The sequence below is a fragment of the Myotis lucifugus genome, unplaced genomic scaffold (genome assembly GCF_000147115.1).
Source record: "Myotis lucifugus unplaced genomic scaffold, Myoluc2.0 scaffold_167, whole genome shotgun sequence".
NCBI lineage: Eukaryota > Metazoa > Chordata > Mammalia > Chiroptera > Vespertilionidae > Myotis > Myotis lucifugus.
Genome location: NW_005871215.1, coordinates 2,933,887 through 2,948,933, shown reverse-complemented (window position 1 = coordinate 2,948,933; position 15,047 = coordinate 2,933,887). Strand labels below are relative to the sequence as shown.

The following is a 15,047-nucleotide window of genomic DNA, read 5'->3' as shown; positions in this document are numbered from 1 at the left end:
TGAACAGAGATGTGAACCGCTGGGTGAAGCAGAGGAGTGCATGCAAGAAAAAGGGTAATGAGACAACATGAAAATATGTGGGGACATTCCAGCACGTGATGTTGGGGCACCCACACCGACATTCTAGCTCTGTGCTGCTGTCAGTCTCTTCTTCAGCTTCCCTAGGGGATTGGCATCCAGCTGTCCAGGGCCCTCTGGAGTTGACTAGCCTCATTTCTCCATCACACCAGGGTTAGGCTTACCTAGTGGGGTCAAAGGTCTTGCCTGAGCCCCCAACCTTCCTGTAGACCACCACATTCTTGGGGATCTTTTGCTCAATCACCCAGAAGCCAGCAATAGCCGGGGGTAGAGTTCCAGGATGGCCTCCCGGCACAGAGTCCCGGATAGCATCTCACACAAGGCAAACGCCGCCAAGGCAAACGCCGCCTGGGGAGGACACATGGAAAGCAGGAAGCAGAATTGACATAAATGGTCCCACAACCCACACACTGCCCCTCCCTGTCAGTGCCCAAAGGTCACAGTGCACCCTGACTGAGGTTTCTAAGAAGCACTCAAAGACTGAAAGCCCACAGCTCATCCCTGGGGAAATGAGGGGCCAAACATATGTAATCTGCTCTCTCTTTATTCCCAAACATTAAAAACAAAAAGGGAACCAACTCTAATTTTTCAGCAGAAAATAAATTGGGCCACCCCATTTCAGACAACCAAACTTCATCCTCTGCGCCTAGCACCGCATGCCCCTGGCCAGGCCCCCAGAAATATGGGTGCCAGACCCAAAATCAAGAGATAGAAAAAGCTGATTAACTCTGAACATCAGTTTCCTTGTCGATGAAATGGGATTGATTCCTGCACTTTCTACATCATGGAGTTCTTGGATGTACAAAGTTCAAGTGCTAACCGTATGTGCAGTACTAGTGAGTCCAGTGTTAACAGTCTCCTCTTCACTGCTCCCTAACAACTGACCGCACCCAGCACGTGCCCTTTAATCTGCACGTAAGTCCCAGACATAAGTCCTCCGCCCCCCACCCTCCCCATGCTGACCTCCTCGGGCTCTAGGGCTTTCTCCGTCGTGCCCTCTGTGGAGTGGTTTTCCAGGATGCCTATCAGCAGCTGCAGGACGTTGATTGTGGTCTTTCGCTCGGTGCCGAACAACCTCCATGGGGCCAAAATGGTTCTGCAGGAGCCAGGGACAGCTATGTCATGGGCCCTGGTAATCATATTCTAGTACCAATCTGGTCCTGAGCCTATGAAGGGCCAGTTCTCAGGTTCTAGTGGGAGTGAGGCCCAAGAGGACTTGGCCAAAGAACATGAAGTTTGATTGGCATCAAGAAGAAAGCATCCTTGTGCAGTGATTTTTAACATGGGCTTGGGTTGGAGCAGGGGAGGGTTTACTGGGATGGAGTGTGCTCCTGGGTGTGGGAGAGGTACCTATCCCAAGGGAGGGGCCTGTTGAGCAGCAGGGGCACAACGCTGTGGGTGCAGTTGCCTGCCAGCAAGCACAGGGCCCGAAGGGTCTCCTCCTTTGTGTTGGGCTCCAGCTGCAATTTGAGCCGTTCCAGGGTGCCCACCACAATTTCCTCAACCTGCAGGGGAGAGCCAGAAAACCCCGTCAGTCCTTCTTGACTTCCTTCCTTCCTCCTCCCGCTCTACTGAGTCCTCAAACTCAAGGGGCCTAGTTGCAATCCTGTCCCTGACTCTCTTCTCAAGGCAGAGTTCCGGGGTGCCAAAGGCCAGAGTAGCAGGGCCCACAAAAGGGAGCTCGGGCCAAGGCCCACTAGAGCAAATGCCTACCCAGAACCCCCACATCCAGAGAGGTGGTCTGAGATTCCTCAGGAGACAGAAGACCCTCCAGAAAGAAAGCCAAAGCCCTGGAGGCACTCAGGCCTTTCCCTTCCAGCTAAGGTCAACTTCTAGCCCTGAAACTACAGGGACAGTGGCACTGGATGTGGAAAGACCACAGGGTTCTCATCCGGTGCTCAGAGTTCTAAACTATGGACCTCTGGGAAGTCCATTTCATTGTAATATCTCAAGGACTGTCATGGTGCCCTTCCATTTCTGTACCTAGGCCACGCCAGTCACATAAATGAGTGGAGGCAACGGGTGTCTGGGGATTCATAGAGAGAAGGGGGTGGGCAGCCCGTGACACATATAAAGAGGATGGTGGCCACTCACAGACTTGCCCTATGTGACCCGATTTTGAAGTTGTTTTTTCTTAGTGAAGTGAGGAACAGATTTCTAAATGCTAGGCCTTCCCATATTTATGCTAGCTTCAAAGAACATTTATACATAGGTCAGTCATTCTGTGAGCTTCCTTGTTTCCAATCGACAGCCTTACCCCTTCGCAGAGGTCTAAGCTTCCAGGGGGTCGGGGTGAGTCCCCCAACAATGCCTACACCCCTGCACATGGCTGTCATTACTGTGGAATCGGCCGCCCAGATAGGAGGCACTGCAGTTACAAGCTCAGGATTACAAATGTCAGAGCTCAGTGGGACCACAGAGGAAATATAGTGCAAGCCTACATTTTAGAAGTGAATGAATTAAAGCCAGCTGAGGAGAGGGTCTTGGCTACAGCCCTTTGGCTGCTTGGTAGCAGAGCCAGGACATGAGCCAGTGCCCCTGACATTCAGGGCAGAGCTCCCACCCAGCACCACACTACCTTTATCAAATCTGAGCCCCGCTTTTTCATGACAGCGCTCATCAACTGGGCTGCAGCCAGAGACACCTTAGCCCTGCTGCCCGTCAGCTCCTCCATGGCTGTCAGCACCAGGTTGGTGAGCTGGCTCTGGGTGAAGTACTCTGCAAAGGCCTGCAACAGGGTGGGATCACATGGTGCGATGAGTCTGGATGCAGGGCTCCCCCTGCCTGAGACAGCCTGTGCCATTCCTCCTGGTGAGGGAGGGCTTCTCTTGGGAGCTCCTGTGCTTCTGTCCTAGGCTTGTGCTATCTCCCTAACTCCTAGAAGACCCTTTCCTGGGGACAGAGTCCTGGGGATGGAAGGGAGGAAACAGTGGTCTCAAGTGCAATGTGGGGCTCAGGGTCAGGGGGTGCAGAGGCAGAACCCCGGGAGAGGAGGGCTGGGGCTAAGATCCTCAGTGACATCTCTGAGTCTACACATTGCTCACAAAGCAGCATTAGCATGAAGCAAATGCTTCTGGGGGGACAGGGAAAGACAAGGATCAGGACCATTGATGCTCAAGGGGGGACAAATAGTAGCATGTGATAGGAAAATTTCCCCCAAAGGGAAAGTTCACATCCAATAATAGAATGGGGAGAGAGACAGGATAGGAGTCCCACCCAGGAGTCTATAATAGCATGTAAATGAGACGCCCAGGCTTCCCTCACTTTGTCTCTGGTCCTGCTCCCTCACCTCGGCAATCTCAACGGTGTTGTTATAGAACAAGTTGGCACTATAGGCTTCATCCATGCCCTCTTCTATCCACAAGCCTTGTATTTTCTTCTTCATCTCTGAAACAGAGACACCCAGCCCCACCTCTCAGACACTCAGAAGGCATGTTAAACTCCCCCTTTCCCACCTTCTAGCCCAAAGCTCCTACTGAACTAAGTCAGCTTGGGGCTATGTATGTCCTTTGGGGCTGGTAGTAGAGGAATGGGCATTAAGGTAAGAAATGGTGGGAGCTGAGGTAAAAGACAAACAAACTATCTTGCCTGCCTCAGAGCAGAGATAGAATTGGGTAAAAGGATGGGGCTGAGCCAAAAACAAAGAAACTAATTCCAAAGAAGTATTTCCTATGTAGGTATTTTTTCCCAAGAGATTATCTGTAGATGTTTGGGAGTAAGTTCCTCAATGGAAATGAGGTACTCAAGCAGCTTCTTGGCTCTCACTGTCTTGGGACGAGTGTGTGGGGATGGCCAGGCCTAAGTGTGTGGTTGGAGGGGGAGTGGTAAGAGCAGGTTCCTCATACGCTTTTTCTTCAAGAGGATACAGTAGAGGTGATACACAGCCTTGGCAGACAGGAAGCAGATGCTGTCCACTGGGTCCTGGCAGCGCATGGCCAGCAGCTTTACCAAGCGCCCCAGCTGGGTGAATTCAATTTCCATCTGGGGAAGGAAGCTGGAAGTCACAAGTTATCCCAGCCATTCCCTTAGGCTGAGCTATCACAGGAAGAACTCAGAGGAGGAAATGCATGTGCCAGAGACATGAAAGGTGAGACTATGTGAGGTTAATGGGAATGGAATTAGATAGATGAGTTGTGGCCATAAAGGACATCAGAGGTCATCATTTTATAATTACTTACTCTATCCCCCTTCTTTGCCCCTTGACACCCCACTCATCTGTCAAGTCTAGTTCAATGCCGCCTTCTCTATGAACCTTTCCCTGCCCGCTCAACTTGTAATTGTTTGTTTTGATCTTTTAGTCCCACTATATTCAGTTTATATATTCATTATCACCTGCTATTTAAGTTTGTTCTATGCATGCCTCTGTCCCCAGTGGACTGTAAGGTTCATGAAGTCAGAAACTATCTTGGTCATCTGTGCATTCCCTACAGCACCTACCACAGTGCCTGGCACATGGCGAGTGTTTAGTCATTGCTTGTTCAGACAAGTAACGTCAAACTGAACCATGTGGGATGAAATAAAACTGATGGTTGGAGAAAAAGACCAAGTAGAAGATGACAGAAGGGAGAAAGGAGAGAACAGGATGGGATGCACAAGAGAAAACAGCATGGGCCACGGAGAATGAGGATGAGAATGAGTGACTGAGGCTAGGTAATATATATGATGAAGGTAGGGGTAAGGGCAACCAGACAGGGTATGAGAATTCAGACTCCAGGGCCGGCTCCCACTCACACTGAAGTCCTCCATTTTTGCTGTAAACTCCAGAATACGCGCAGCACACCACATGGCCCGTTCCCGCTCGTTATCCTTCTGGGAATTGAGCCAAGGATCCATAAGCTGGAGGAAGAAGATAATGAAAGGAGAGGCCCATTCATCTGTGTCCCAGAGAACAGAAAGATATTCTTGAACCTGGCTTTTACAAAGTTTTAGGGCAAGAGTTCTGACAGCAGGACCTCTTTTGCCAAGAGGCAGGTTATATGTGGGTCTGGCACCAGAGGTTTCATTCTCTCCTCTCTCCTATCAATTATACACGATATTAAGTCTTCCAGCCCCATATTTTCCCTTCGTTTATGTGATAGAAATCTCCTCAATTCCAACCCCCTTCCTTCAGGTTCAACAGTGGCTCTCAAAAAATATCCACTCTATTCACTTCAGTGATTCAACATACCTCTGAGTTCCCCTACTGTCTGCCTCCCATTCTTCAGTAGAAAAAGAACTTGGTGATAAAAAAAATAACAGTAAAGTGTGTGTAAATCTATTTGAAAAATATCATTATAAATGGTTTCACTTGAAACACAATGGAAAAGTGTCTCACCTTTGGTTAATTATGGGTCCCAAATACCACTGCTACTTGTCAATCTACAGTCATAAATCTGACAATGAGTCATAAATCTGACAATGATGCAACCACACAGACCGTGATATATAATTGAAAAAGAAGAAGAGTAGCAGGTGAAAAATCCACAACCAACTCAAAAGAACACTGATGCTGCACTGACCAGAAGTTTTGCTTAGTGGCTAGAGCATGAGCCTGCAGAGGGTCCTGGGTTTGATTCTAGTCAAGGACACATGGCCGGGTTGCAGGGTCGATCCCCATTAGGGGATGTGCAGGAGGCAGCCAATCAATGATTCTCTCCCATTATTGATGTTTCTCTCTCTCTCTCTATCCTTCTCCCTTCCCCTCTAAAATCAATTTTAAAAAATTCTTTAGGAACCAAGATGGCGGCATAGAAAAACACGGAAAATTGCTGCCTCCGACAACAACTTCAAAAATACAACTAAAAGACAGAACGGTCATCATCCAGAACCACAGGAAGGCTGGCTGAGTGGAAATTCTACAACTAGAAGGAAAAAGAAGAGCACACAGACTCAGAGGAACTAGGAAAGTGAAGTGCGGAGGCACAGAGGCTCCTGCGCGCAGAAAGGGGCGGGCACCTGAGGACTCGGCTGTCTTTTTGAATCTGGAGGGAGTCACAAGCTCCCGACTGCTCTGAACTCCGGTTCCGGGAAATCTCTGGGGTCCCAGGGCTCATACGGGGAGAAACTGGACGGTCTGGCAGCAGGCAGAACTCGGAACTTGAGGGCGGCTTTCCCTCAGAGGTGCTGGCAGCAATTACCAGGACACTGAGACATGCGGCCCCTTAGGGCAAGGCTGAGAATCAGCCATAGCTGCTTCTCCGCCCCGTTGATTCCGAGACCCCGCCCCTTCCAGGCTGCTGCAAAGCCTTTTGCATATGAATGCCCGGGTCCTTTGCAAACTGACAATTACCTAACAAATTGCAGCTGGGCCAGACAGACCCAGAACTTCCAAGAGAAGGCCCAAGGCCACACAGCAGCTTGCATTGCTTCACAGCTGGGCCTCATCTGGGCACCCCCAAACCCCCCAAAAAAGGAAGGGGAATCTGCTTATCTATTCGTAGCTCCTGCTGGGTAACCTCAGGAAGAGGCTTAATTAGCACCTCCTTAGATCCAAGAGCCAGTGTACCCAGTGGTCAGAGTGGGACCACCCAGATTATAACTCCTCAGATTCATAAGGAACACACTCAGGGGGCAGACTCAGTGAGCACCAAAGCCCCACTGAAGCAAGTCTTGCCCCAGAAGGGTGTCTTCAGCACAGAAGTTCTCCCACTGCAGACACAGCTGATTCTCACTGCCAATTGGCCTGGAGGTCAATTTCTCCCAGTGACACCTAAAACAACCAAGGCATAACTACAACAAGACTGTGCACAAAGCCCACAAGGGGGTGCACCAAGAGTGTCCACCTCAGGTAACTGGGGAGGCTGAGCCACTGGGCCCTGTAGGACACCTAGCACACAAACCACTCTACCAACACAGAGAAGCAGACAAAATGAGAAGACAAAGAAACAGGTCACAAATGACAGAAATGGAGGACAGCAAACGACTGGATATAGAGTTCAAAACCACTGTTCTAAGATTTTTCAAGAATTTTATGGAAACCGCCGATAAATGTAGTGAGATCCTCAAGAAATCTAATGAGACCCTCGATGTTGTGATAAAGGACCAACTAGAAATTAAGCATACACTGACTGAAATAAAGAATATTATACAGACTCCCAACAGCAGACCAGAGGATCGCAAGAATCATGTCAAAGATTTGAAATACGAAGAAGCAAAAAACACCCAACCGGAAAAGCAAAATGAAAAAAGAATCCAAAAATACCAAGATAGTGTAAGGAGCCTCTGGGACAACTTCAAGCGAACCAACATCAGAATTATAGGGGTACCAGAAGAAGAGAGAGGGCAAGATATTGAAAACCTATTTGAAGAAATAATGACAGAAAACTTCCCCTACCTGGTAAAAGAAATAGACTTACAAGTCCAGGAAGCGCAGAGAACCCCAAACAAAAGGAATCCAAAGAGGACCACACCAAGACACATCATAATTAAAATGCCAAGAGCAAAAGACAAAGAGAGAATCTTAAAAGCAGCAAGAGAAAAACAGTCAGTCACCTACAAGGGAATACCCATACGACTGTCAGCTGATTTCTCAACAGAAACCATGCAGGCCAGAAGAGAGTGGCAAGAAATATTCAAAGTGATTAATGCCCAGAACCTACAACCAAGATTACTTTATCCAGCAAAGCTATCATTCGGAATTGAAGGTCAGATAAAGAGCTTCACAGATAAAAAGCTAAAGGAGTTCATCACCATCAAACCAGCATTATATGAAATGCTGAAAGGTATTCTTTAAGAAGAGGAAGAAGAAAAAGGAACTCTTACCATTTGCCACACCATGGATGGAACTAGAGAGCATTATGCTAAGTGAAATAAGCCAGTCAGAGAAGGATAAATACCACATGATCTCACTCATTTGTGGAATATAATAAACATCATAAACTGATGAACAAGGACTGATCCAGAGACGGAGAGGCATTGATTGGACTGTCGGGCCTTGGAGGGAAGGTAGGGGAGGGTGGGGGTGAGGGGGAAAGATCAACCAAAGGACTTACATGCAAGCATGTAGGTCTAGCCAATGGACACAGACAGCGGGGGGGGTGGGGGCATGAGCGGGGCGGGGGGGGGGTAGGGGGTAACGTGGGTATAAGGACACATATGTAATATCTTAATCAATAAAAAAATATTAAATACAAAATTCTTTAAAATTGAATAAAGTCTATGTCTTACAATGGCGTGTCAACATCAATTCGCTGTTTTTTGTGTGTTTTTTTAATATGTTTCTATTGATTTTAGAGAGAGAGGAAAGGAGAGGGAGAGAGATAAAAACATTGATCAGAGAGAAACACTGATTGTCTGCCTCCTGCATACACCCTCAAACCCCCGCACTGGGGATCAAGCCTGCAACCCAGGCATGTGCCCTGGCCGGAAATTGAACCAGTGACCTCTTGCTGCATGGGCCAATGCTCAACAACTAAGCCATACTGGCTAGGAAATTCCCTGGTTTTAATAGAGGCTTTATGTACTATTTGTGCAACTCCCAGTGAATCTACAATCCATTCAAATTTAAAAGTTAAGAAGAAAACCAGTAGCAAAATAATTACAAGCAGTCCAATATCCATCCATAGAGGACTGATTGAATAAACTATATTATATGCACACAATATATGAAACCATAAAAAAGGAATATATCTGTGAACTGATGTGGATAAATGAAAAAAGCAAGGTCAAGAGCACTGAATAGAATGTGCTAACGACTGTGTAAAACAGAAAGGGAAATAAGAATATAGCATAAACAGAGATTTGCTTATTTTCACAATAAGAAAAACAGACAGGACAAACCAGAAGTTAATGAAAATAGTTATCTATAGAGGGTGAGTGGGAATAAGGTTAAGAGGATCAGTTTGGAAGCAAAAATTCTCTGAGTAAAACTTTACATGGTTTTACTAGTAAGTTTTTAATTATGTAAATCTTTATATCATCAAGCTCTTCAGTTAAGTAAAAGAAAAACCCTAAAATTTAAGACAAACAAGTCTAAATTATATCAATTGACAATATAATCATACAAAAAATATTTCAAGTAACTTTTGAATGCCATACTCTGAATATAGTCCTCAATCACCTATATTTTAGTAACACGGGAACTGCAAAGAAATCTTGAACTCCCTGTGGTAACTGGGAATAGCAATTTCAGGAGAAAGCCAAAGTATCCCAATGACATTAGCATAGAGTAAATCAAGTCAATAAAAAGACAATTTTAAAATGGGCAAATCATTTGTACCTGCACCTCACGTCTCTGAGCCAAGCACTTTGTAAACATCTCATTTGATTACCAAATGACTGTATTAACTAGGTGCTATATGTCATTCCAGTTTCCAAGAGAAAACTGAGGCAAACAGAAGTTAAACAACTTCCCAAGACCACACAGCAAACAGCAGAGCCACAATCTGGAACCATAGTGTATGGCAGTCCAGAGCCGATGTTTTTAACTGTTAACTGCTATGCGGGAGCAGTGGGCAGCTGAGAGAGAAGCTGGCCACAGCTATGGCTGAAGGAGAAGAAGGAGGAAGCTTTCTCCTCTAAAGACAAGACCAACATTAGTTATTCGATCTAGACCTTATTACCATTTCCCTAAAAGCTTTGCACCCAATCTTCATCAGCAGTTCCACTTCTTAGTTTTTCTTACTGTGAAAATAAGCAGTCCCTAGACAGTTCTCCTGGTCAGTTCCCAACTGTACCAGGTCGATAGTGTCCCCCAAAATTCATGTCCACTCAGAATCTCAGAATGTGACCTTGTTTGAAAATAGGGTCTTTGCAGATAATTCAAATTAAAGTGAGTTCATACTGGATTTGTGGGTCCTAACCTAATGACTGCTGTCCGTATTAAGAGCCCTAGCGGGTTTGGCTCAGTTGATAGAGGGTGGCCTGCAGACCGAAGGGTCCTGGGTTGGATTCCAGTCAAGGACACATGTCCGGGTTGTGAGCCCAATCCTCAGTGGGGGTTGTGCAAGAGGCATCCGATCACTGATTCTCTCTCGTCATTGATGTTTCTCTCTCTCTCTCCATCTCCCTCCATCTCTGAAATCAATAAAAACATATTTTTTTAAAAAAAAGAACACACACACACACACACACACGTAAGAATGCGCTGTGAAAAATAAATGGAGGCACAGATTGGAATGATATGTCTACAAACCAAGAGATACCATGGGTTGCCAGGGGTTACCAGAAGCTAGGAGAGATGCACAGAATAGATTCTCCTTCAGAGCCTCCAGTAGGAACCAAACCAGCCACAACTTTGATTTTGGACTTCTGTCCTTTACAACTTGAGAGAATGTACTTCTGTTGTTTGACGTCACTTCCTGCGGTATTTATTTATGGCAGTTCTAGGAAATAAATACACCAACGTTCAGGGGCTTCCTCCCACGAACCTGCAAGCAGTTCTGGATCCGGGTGGGCATCTCAACAATAAGTGTCTCCAATAGTCTTAGGAGGGATTGCATGGTCCCCTCAAACAGATCCTGAGGGGGAAAAGAAACTCAAAAAATTGCCAACCTATCAGCCCCAACCCTCCTTCTAAACTGCTCAGCATTCTGGCTCTCCCAGCCTTCCTTGAGAAAGCCTGCTCCAAAAACTTCCCTACATTAAAGCACTACTGGCCCATCATTCACTTCAATAAATCCCTCTGTTGTTTCACCAGAGCACAAATGTCTGCCTGGTGTGTAGTTTGTCCTGGTGAACTGGAAGTTCCCCTGCAACGTAGCTACCCCGCCTCCTCCATCCCTACTCCTTAACTCTAGCTCATCTGGGACTCTGGTCCCAGGGGGTACAGCTTCAGTAAGCAGCCAGGACTGACAGGCTAGCTGGCTCCCGGTGGGAGGAGGACTGGCCTGGCTGTCTGCAGAGTAACTGATTCACAAAAGCTAGGACAGTGGGTTTCTCCCTCTCATCCTTTAATGAACCAAGTGGCCTTGCCCAAAGCCTTATAAAGAGAGTAGGTGATCTGCCAAGGAGGGCTTCTAAACGTAGGGCCTGCTGGGAGAACCAGAGCAACATTGTGATAGATCCCAGCCACTAACACTGAAAAGCAGGGGGGAAAAAAGAAAGCCAGCTCTCCCTGGAATAAAATACTCAGAAGAAACCTACCTAGGTGTAAAGCTATTTGTACTGGGCAGCTGGAACTCCCAGCTTGCTCCAAATACAGGGAAATCCTGTCAAAATAACTTCCTTATCCAAATCAGATTTACACTGAGGGAGGCCAGAGAAAACCCACCTCTGCCTTTTCTATATGTACCAGTCTTTCCTTCATGACATAACTATGAACTAAAAAATAAGAATTACCAGAAATCAGATGAAAAGGAGGCCCAAGATGAACAAACCAACTGACCTTAAAGAAAATCAAGCTAATTTGGTAAATAATAGAAACCTGTATTTTTAAATTCTCTTTAATATCTTCAGAAACATTTCAAGAGACTATGGCATCAATAAAACAAGAACAACCAGGCAAGATAAAGGTGTAATCAGAACACATGAAAGAATTCCTAGGCATTAAATATATGAATATAAATTAAAAATTGAATCCCTCTTTCCTTCCTCAAGGAAACACTGCAGGCCCTATAAGAAATAGACTCTGATTGCTTGCTCCTGGGATTCCCTGGATTTACGTACATATCAACCGTTACTAAAATCATATTTGAACCTTCTAGTCTCATTTCAATCACACAGCAGTTATAAAGGGGAGGATCAAGTGTCTGCCTTGGGGCCAGAGTGTTGAAGTGGTGGCAGTGGTAATCAACGGGTAGAAGATCTCAGGAGTAGAGTTCAGACTACATGACCTAGCAACCTCTTCTTCACAGGAGGGCTTCCTTCCAATGATTTGGTGTTTTTATTAAAGAAGGCAGAAGACTATTACATAAAACTGCCAAACCTATACTTCCTAACCTCTTAAAAAAAATAAAAAATGAAGCCAAAGAGACAAACATCAAAGAGTTACTTACCACATTGGCCTGGCCCTCCTTGGGACTAGATGCCTCCTTTCGTAACACTTCAATGGATGGCAGACAGAACACACTCTTGAAGCATGTTCCCAGGAGCTCTACTCTTTCTTCTATCCCTAAGAGGGGCCTGAACATCCTAAGATCCAGGGAGAAGAAGTGTAACCAGTGTTGTCAGGAATAACAACAGAAAAGGGTATAGAAAGAGAAGATGGAAACAGAGGAATAAGTGGGAGCAAGAAAGAGGAAGATATCAGAAGAAAGGATATTAAAAGAAAGGGAGTAACAGTAAGAAATGGTGAAAAGAGCCAGGAAGATGGAAAGAAACGAACTATAGGAAAGAGAGGAGGCATGACTATTACAGGAAAGGGTACTGCTAATTTGGGATGATATATTATTCCTTGTTAGATTCCCAGAGCTTTTGAGGGAACGGGACATCACTGATGGAGATGGAGGTGCCTATCAGGGACAGGGCTGAAAGCAAAAGGATGCCTGGGGCAGAATTAACAGCAAGTGCCTATAGAGATAGGAGAGGCCATCTCTCCTGGGTCCTTTGAAAATCCAATTCAAAAAATCTTGGCCAAAAGAAGTGGCAGATATTGGCCAGTAAATTCCTACTATTCCCTTATGCTAGAAGCAGAAGCAGAAAATAAGAGGTGGGGATCAACTAGGGAAGAAAGAGCTGCAATAGAACCAGGTCAAGGAAGACAGAGTGGATGGTGTGTTGTTACCTGAAGTTACTGATGACGTTCATTGCCTTCTGTCTAATAGGGCTGGAAATGGAGTTCAATGGCTCCTCCTTGATTAGGTCCTAACACACACACACACACACACACCCCAAAAGGATGGTGAACATATTTTTCTTGTTTGCTTCTGCCTCCTCCCACTCCAGGCTGTGTTCATAAGAAGGTGGAATTTAGAATTTTTAGTGACTTCCAAAGGCTCTGAGGACAGCACCTCTCTCCTACTCCCCACCACACCTTCCCTACAGTACTCACCCCAGCCTTGAGGATGGCAAAGGGAACACTAAGGCGGGAAAAGGAAACTAGAAAATCTGGGCTTTTACCTTCAGCTCTAGCCTAGGAGTGCCACCAATGGTTTCCATGTGGACCCATCCTCCCTCCTCTCTGCATTCCCACCTCCATCCTCCTGCAAGATACTTACCAGCATGAAGGTAACAATTGCTAGCTTGTGGGGGAACTTGAATTGAAAGGCCACGTGCTGCTGCCTGCCCAGGGTTTTTGTCAGTATGATGAGGGCATTCAGGTAACCCAGCTTCAGGTCCTTATCCTGAATGAACCAGTATGCTCAGGGTTCTCCAAGGTGGCAATGGATCTGGGCCAGGGCACACTACCTACACAGTCTGGGGGGTGAGGACCTAAGCCTTCTTTAGCCTTCCTTAGGCTGATGCTCTGCATCTTCCCTCTGAGGGTAGACCAGTGCATCCCTGCGGTGGAGAGAGTCACTCCTCTCACCAACCCCCTTCTGAAGCCACCCTCATGTGACTCTGAAATTAGGATAGATCAAGCTTCCCGGTCTCTCAAGGTATTGTCTTTCCCTTGAACACGTTTTACCAAAAGATATCTGACTTGGGAATGGAAAGGGATTCTTCTCCAACCCTGGGGACCCACGCTTTGGACACATAGCAAAGGCAGGAAAGCAGTATGGAGCTCCTCTGCCTCTCCTGAATGCTTCTTCCTACAAACACTAGGGAATTTAGGTTTTACTCATCCCTTCATCAGAGAGGGCAGTGAAGAGCTCACTGGCAGGTTACGAAGCTCTGTCACAGGGAAGGACACACTTTGAAACAGACCTAAAGTTACTGTGGTCTCCTCCTTGGGCCAATTAGAGTCTCCAAGTAGCAGGGTTAAGTGAAAGGATGAAAATGTGGGAGAAGTCACTGTACTAGCCCCTGACTCCCATTTAAGGCCAAGCACCTTTTTCTTGGGCGGTAAGAGAGGACGTGGCAGAAATGGAATGCTGGAGTAGAGTAAGCAGGAAGTACCTTTTCCAAAATGCAGTTGTGGTAGTGTTGCAGGATCAAGACCAGTACGGCATCGAAATGCATGAAAATATCTCCCTTGCTCTCTAAAATAATCTTGCTATAGCTTAGGTAGATGGTGTGACACACAAGCACCCATTCCCTTGGCTGATGTTCCTGTAGGGGGAGGGGGAAACAGAGGTTCAGAGAGGAAAAGGTTGCTCAGAGGATTTGGGAAAGAAGATGGGACTGTGGGATGGCGAGCAGCTTGGGGGACAGGGTGGGCATGTAGCTGGCGATACCAGGGCCTGAAATGCAGGGCAATAGAAAGGGATGGAGGATGAAACTTTCCCACAGTTGTTTCAAGGGAAAGAGAAGCTTTTATAGATGAGTCACAAGGCCTCAGAGAAATGGGAGGCTGGGGTGATGGGGATGCCTTGGAAGGCTTTGTATGGGAGGCTGGTAGAGCACCCTGGGAATGACATCACCTTTGCCAGTGTGAGGATGGACGATGACTCCTTGTCAGTGAGTACAGCACTATACACTTGCAGTTGCTCCAGGACTGTCCTCAGATGTTTCCTGGACACGACGCTGAATGCCACAGCAATGCCCTGTAACAAAGAGAGCCTCAACCCCATGCCACAGTTCAGGGTGAACCAGACACATGCTATGTTCCCCCACAAGCAGGATATACATAGAGGAAGGGGAAGGAAAAGGAGAGGAAAGAAATGGAAGGGAATTTGGTTCTCCACATTTGAATTATTTAAAATCCGTGTGGAGAACCAAATATCTTTGCGAGAAGTAATTTAAGAAGTCAATTATTAAGAAAAATCATAGTCACAGATTTACAAAATCTTGGTATTGTCAAACCTAACCCTGTACATTTCAGAATACTTTTATAGGCACTAGGAATTCAGAGAATGGTTGCTCTGAGGAGGGAACAGAAGGAAGAACAAATCCCAGGCACCTTGCTGACAGGATTGGATAGCTAGTCAGAGAGGAGATGGAAGACAGGAAGACTTGCAGAGAATGCCAATATTTCTAGTTTAGGAGAACAGGAAACATCAGTAACTCTGACC

The 15,047-nt window shown here is 46.3% G+C and overlaps 1 protein-coding gene across 1 annotated transcript in view; it reads right to left on the bottom strand.

Annotated features, from left to right (window-relative positions):
- Positions 1-318: 318 nt before the first annotated feature.
- LOC106698359 (maestro heat-like repeat-containing protein family member 1) overlaps positions 319-15,047 on the bottom strand; it is a 44,887-nt gene continuing 30,158 nt past the window's right edge. Inside the window, exons 15-27 of the mRNA XM_023759957.1 lie at positions 14,457-14,579; positions 13,993-14,145; positions 13,152-13,277; positions 12,719-12,798; positions 11,991-12,126; positions 10,425-10,514; positions 4,810-4,914; positions 3,924-4,059; positions 3,368-3,465; positions 2,657-2,806; positions 1,429-1,583; positions 1,042-1,174; positions 319-411 (exon numbers count right to left, since the gene is read on the bottom strand). Of these exons, the coding sequence (XP_023615725.1) occupies positions 319-411; positions 1,042-1,174; positions 1,429-1,583; positions 2,657-2,806; positions 3,368-3,465; positions 3,924-4,059; positions 4,810-4,914; positions 10,425-10,514; positions 11,991-12,126; positions 12,719-12,798; positions 13,152-13,277; positions 13,993-14,145; positions 14,457-14,579 (1,578 nt within the window). The remainder of the gene's footprint in view (positions 412-1,041; positions 1,175-1,428; positions 1,584-2,656; positions 2,807-3,367; positions 3,466-3,923; positions 4,060-4,809; positions 4,915-10,424; positions 10,515-11,990; positions 12,127-12,718; positions 12,799-13,151; positions 13,278-13,992; positions 14,146-14,456; positions 14,580-15,047) is intronic.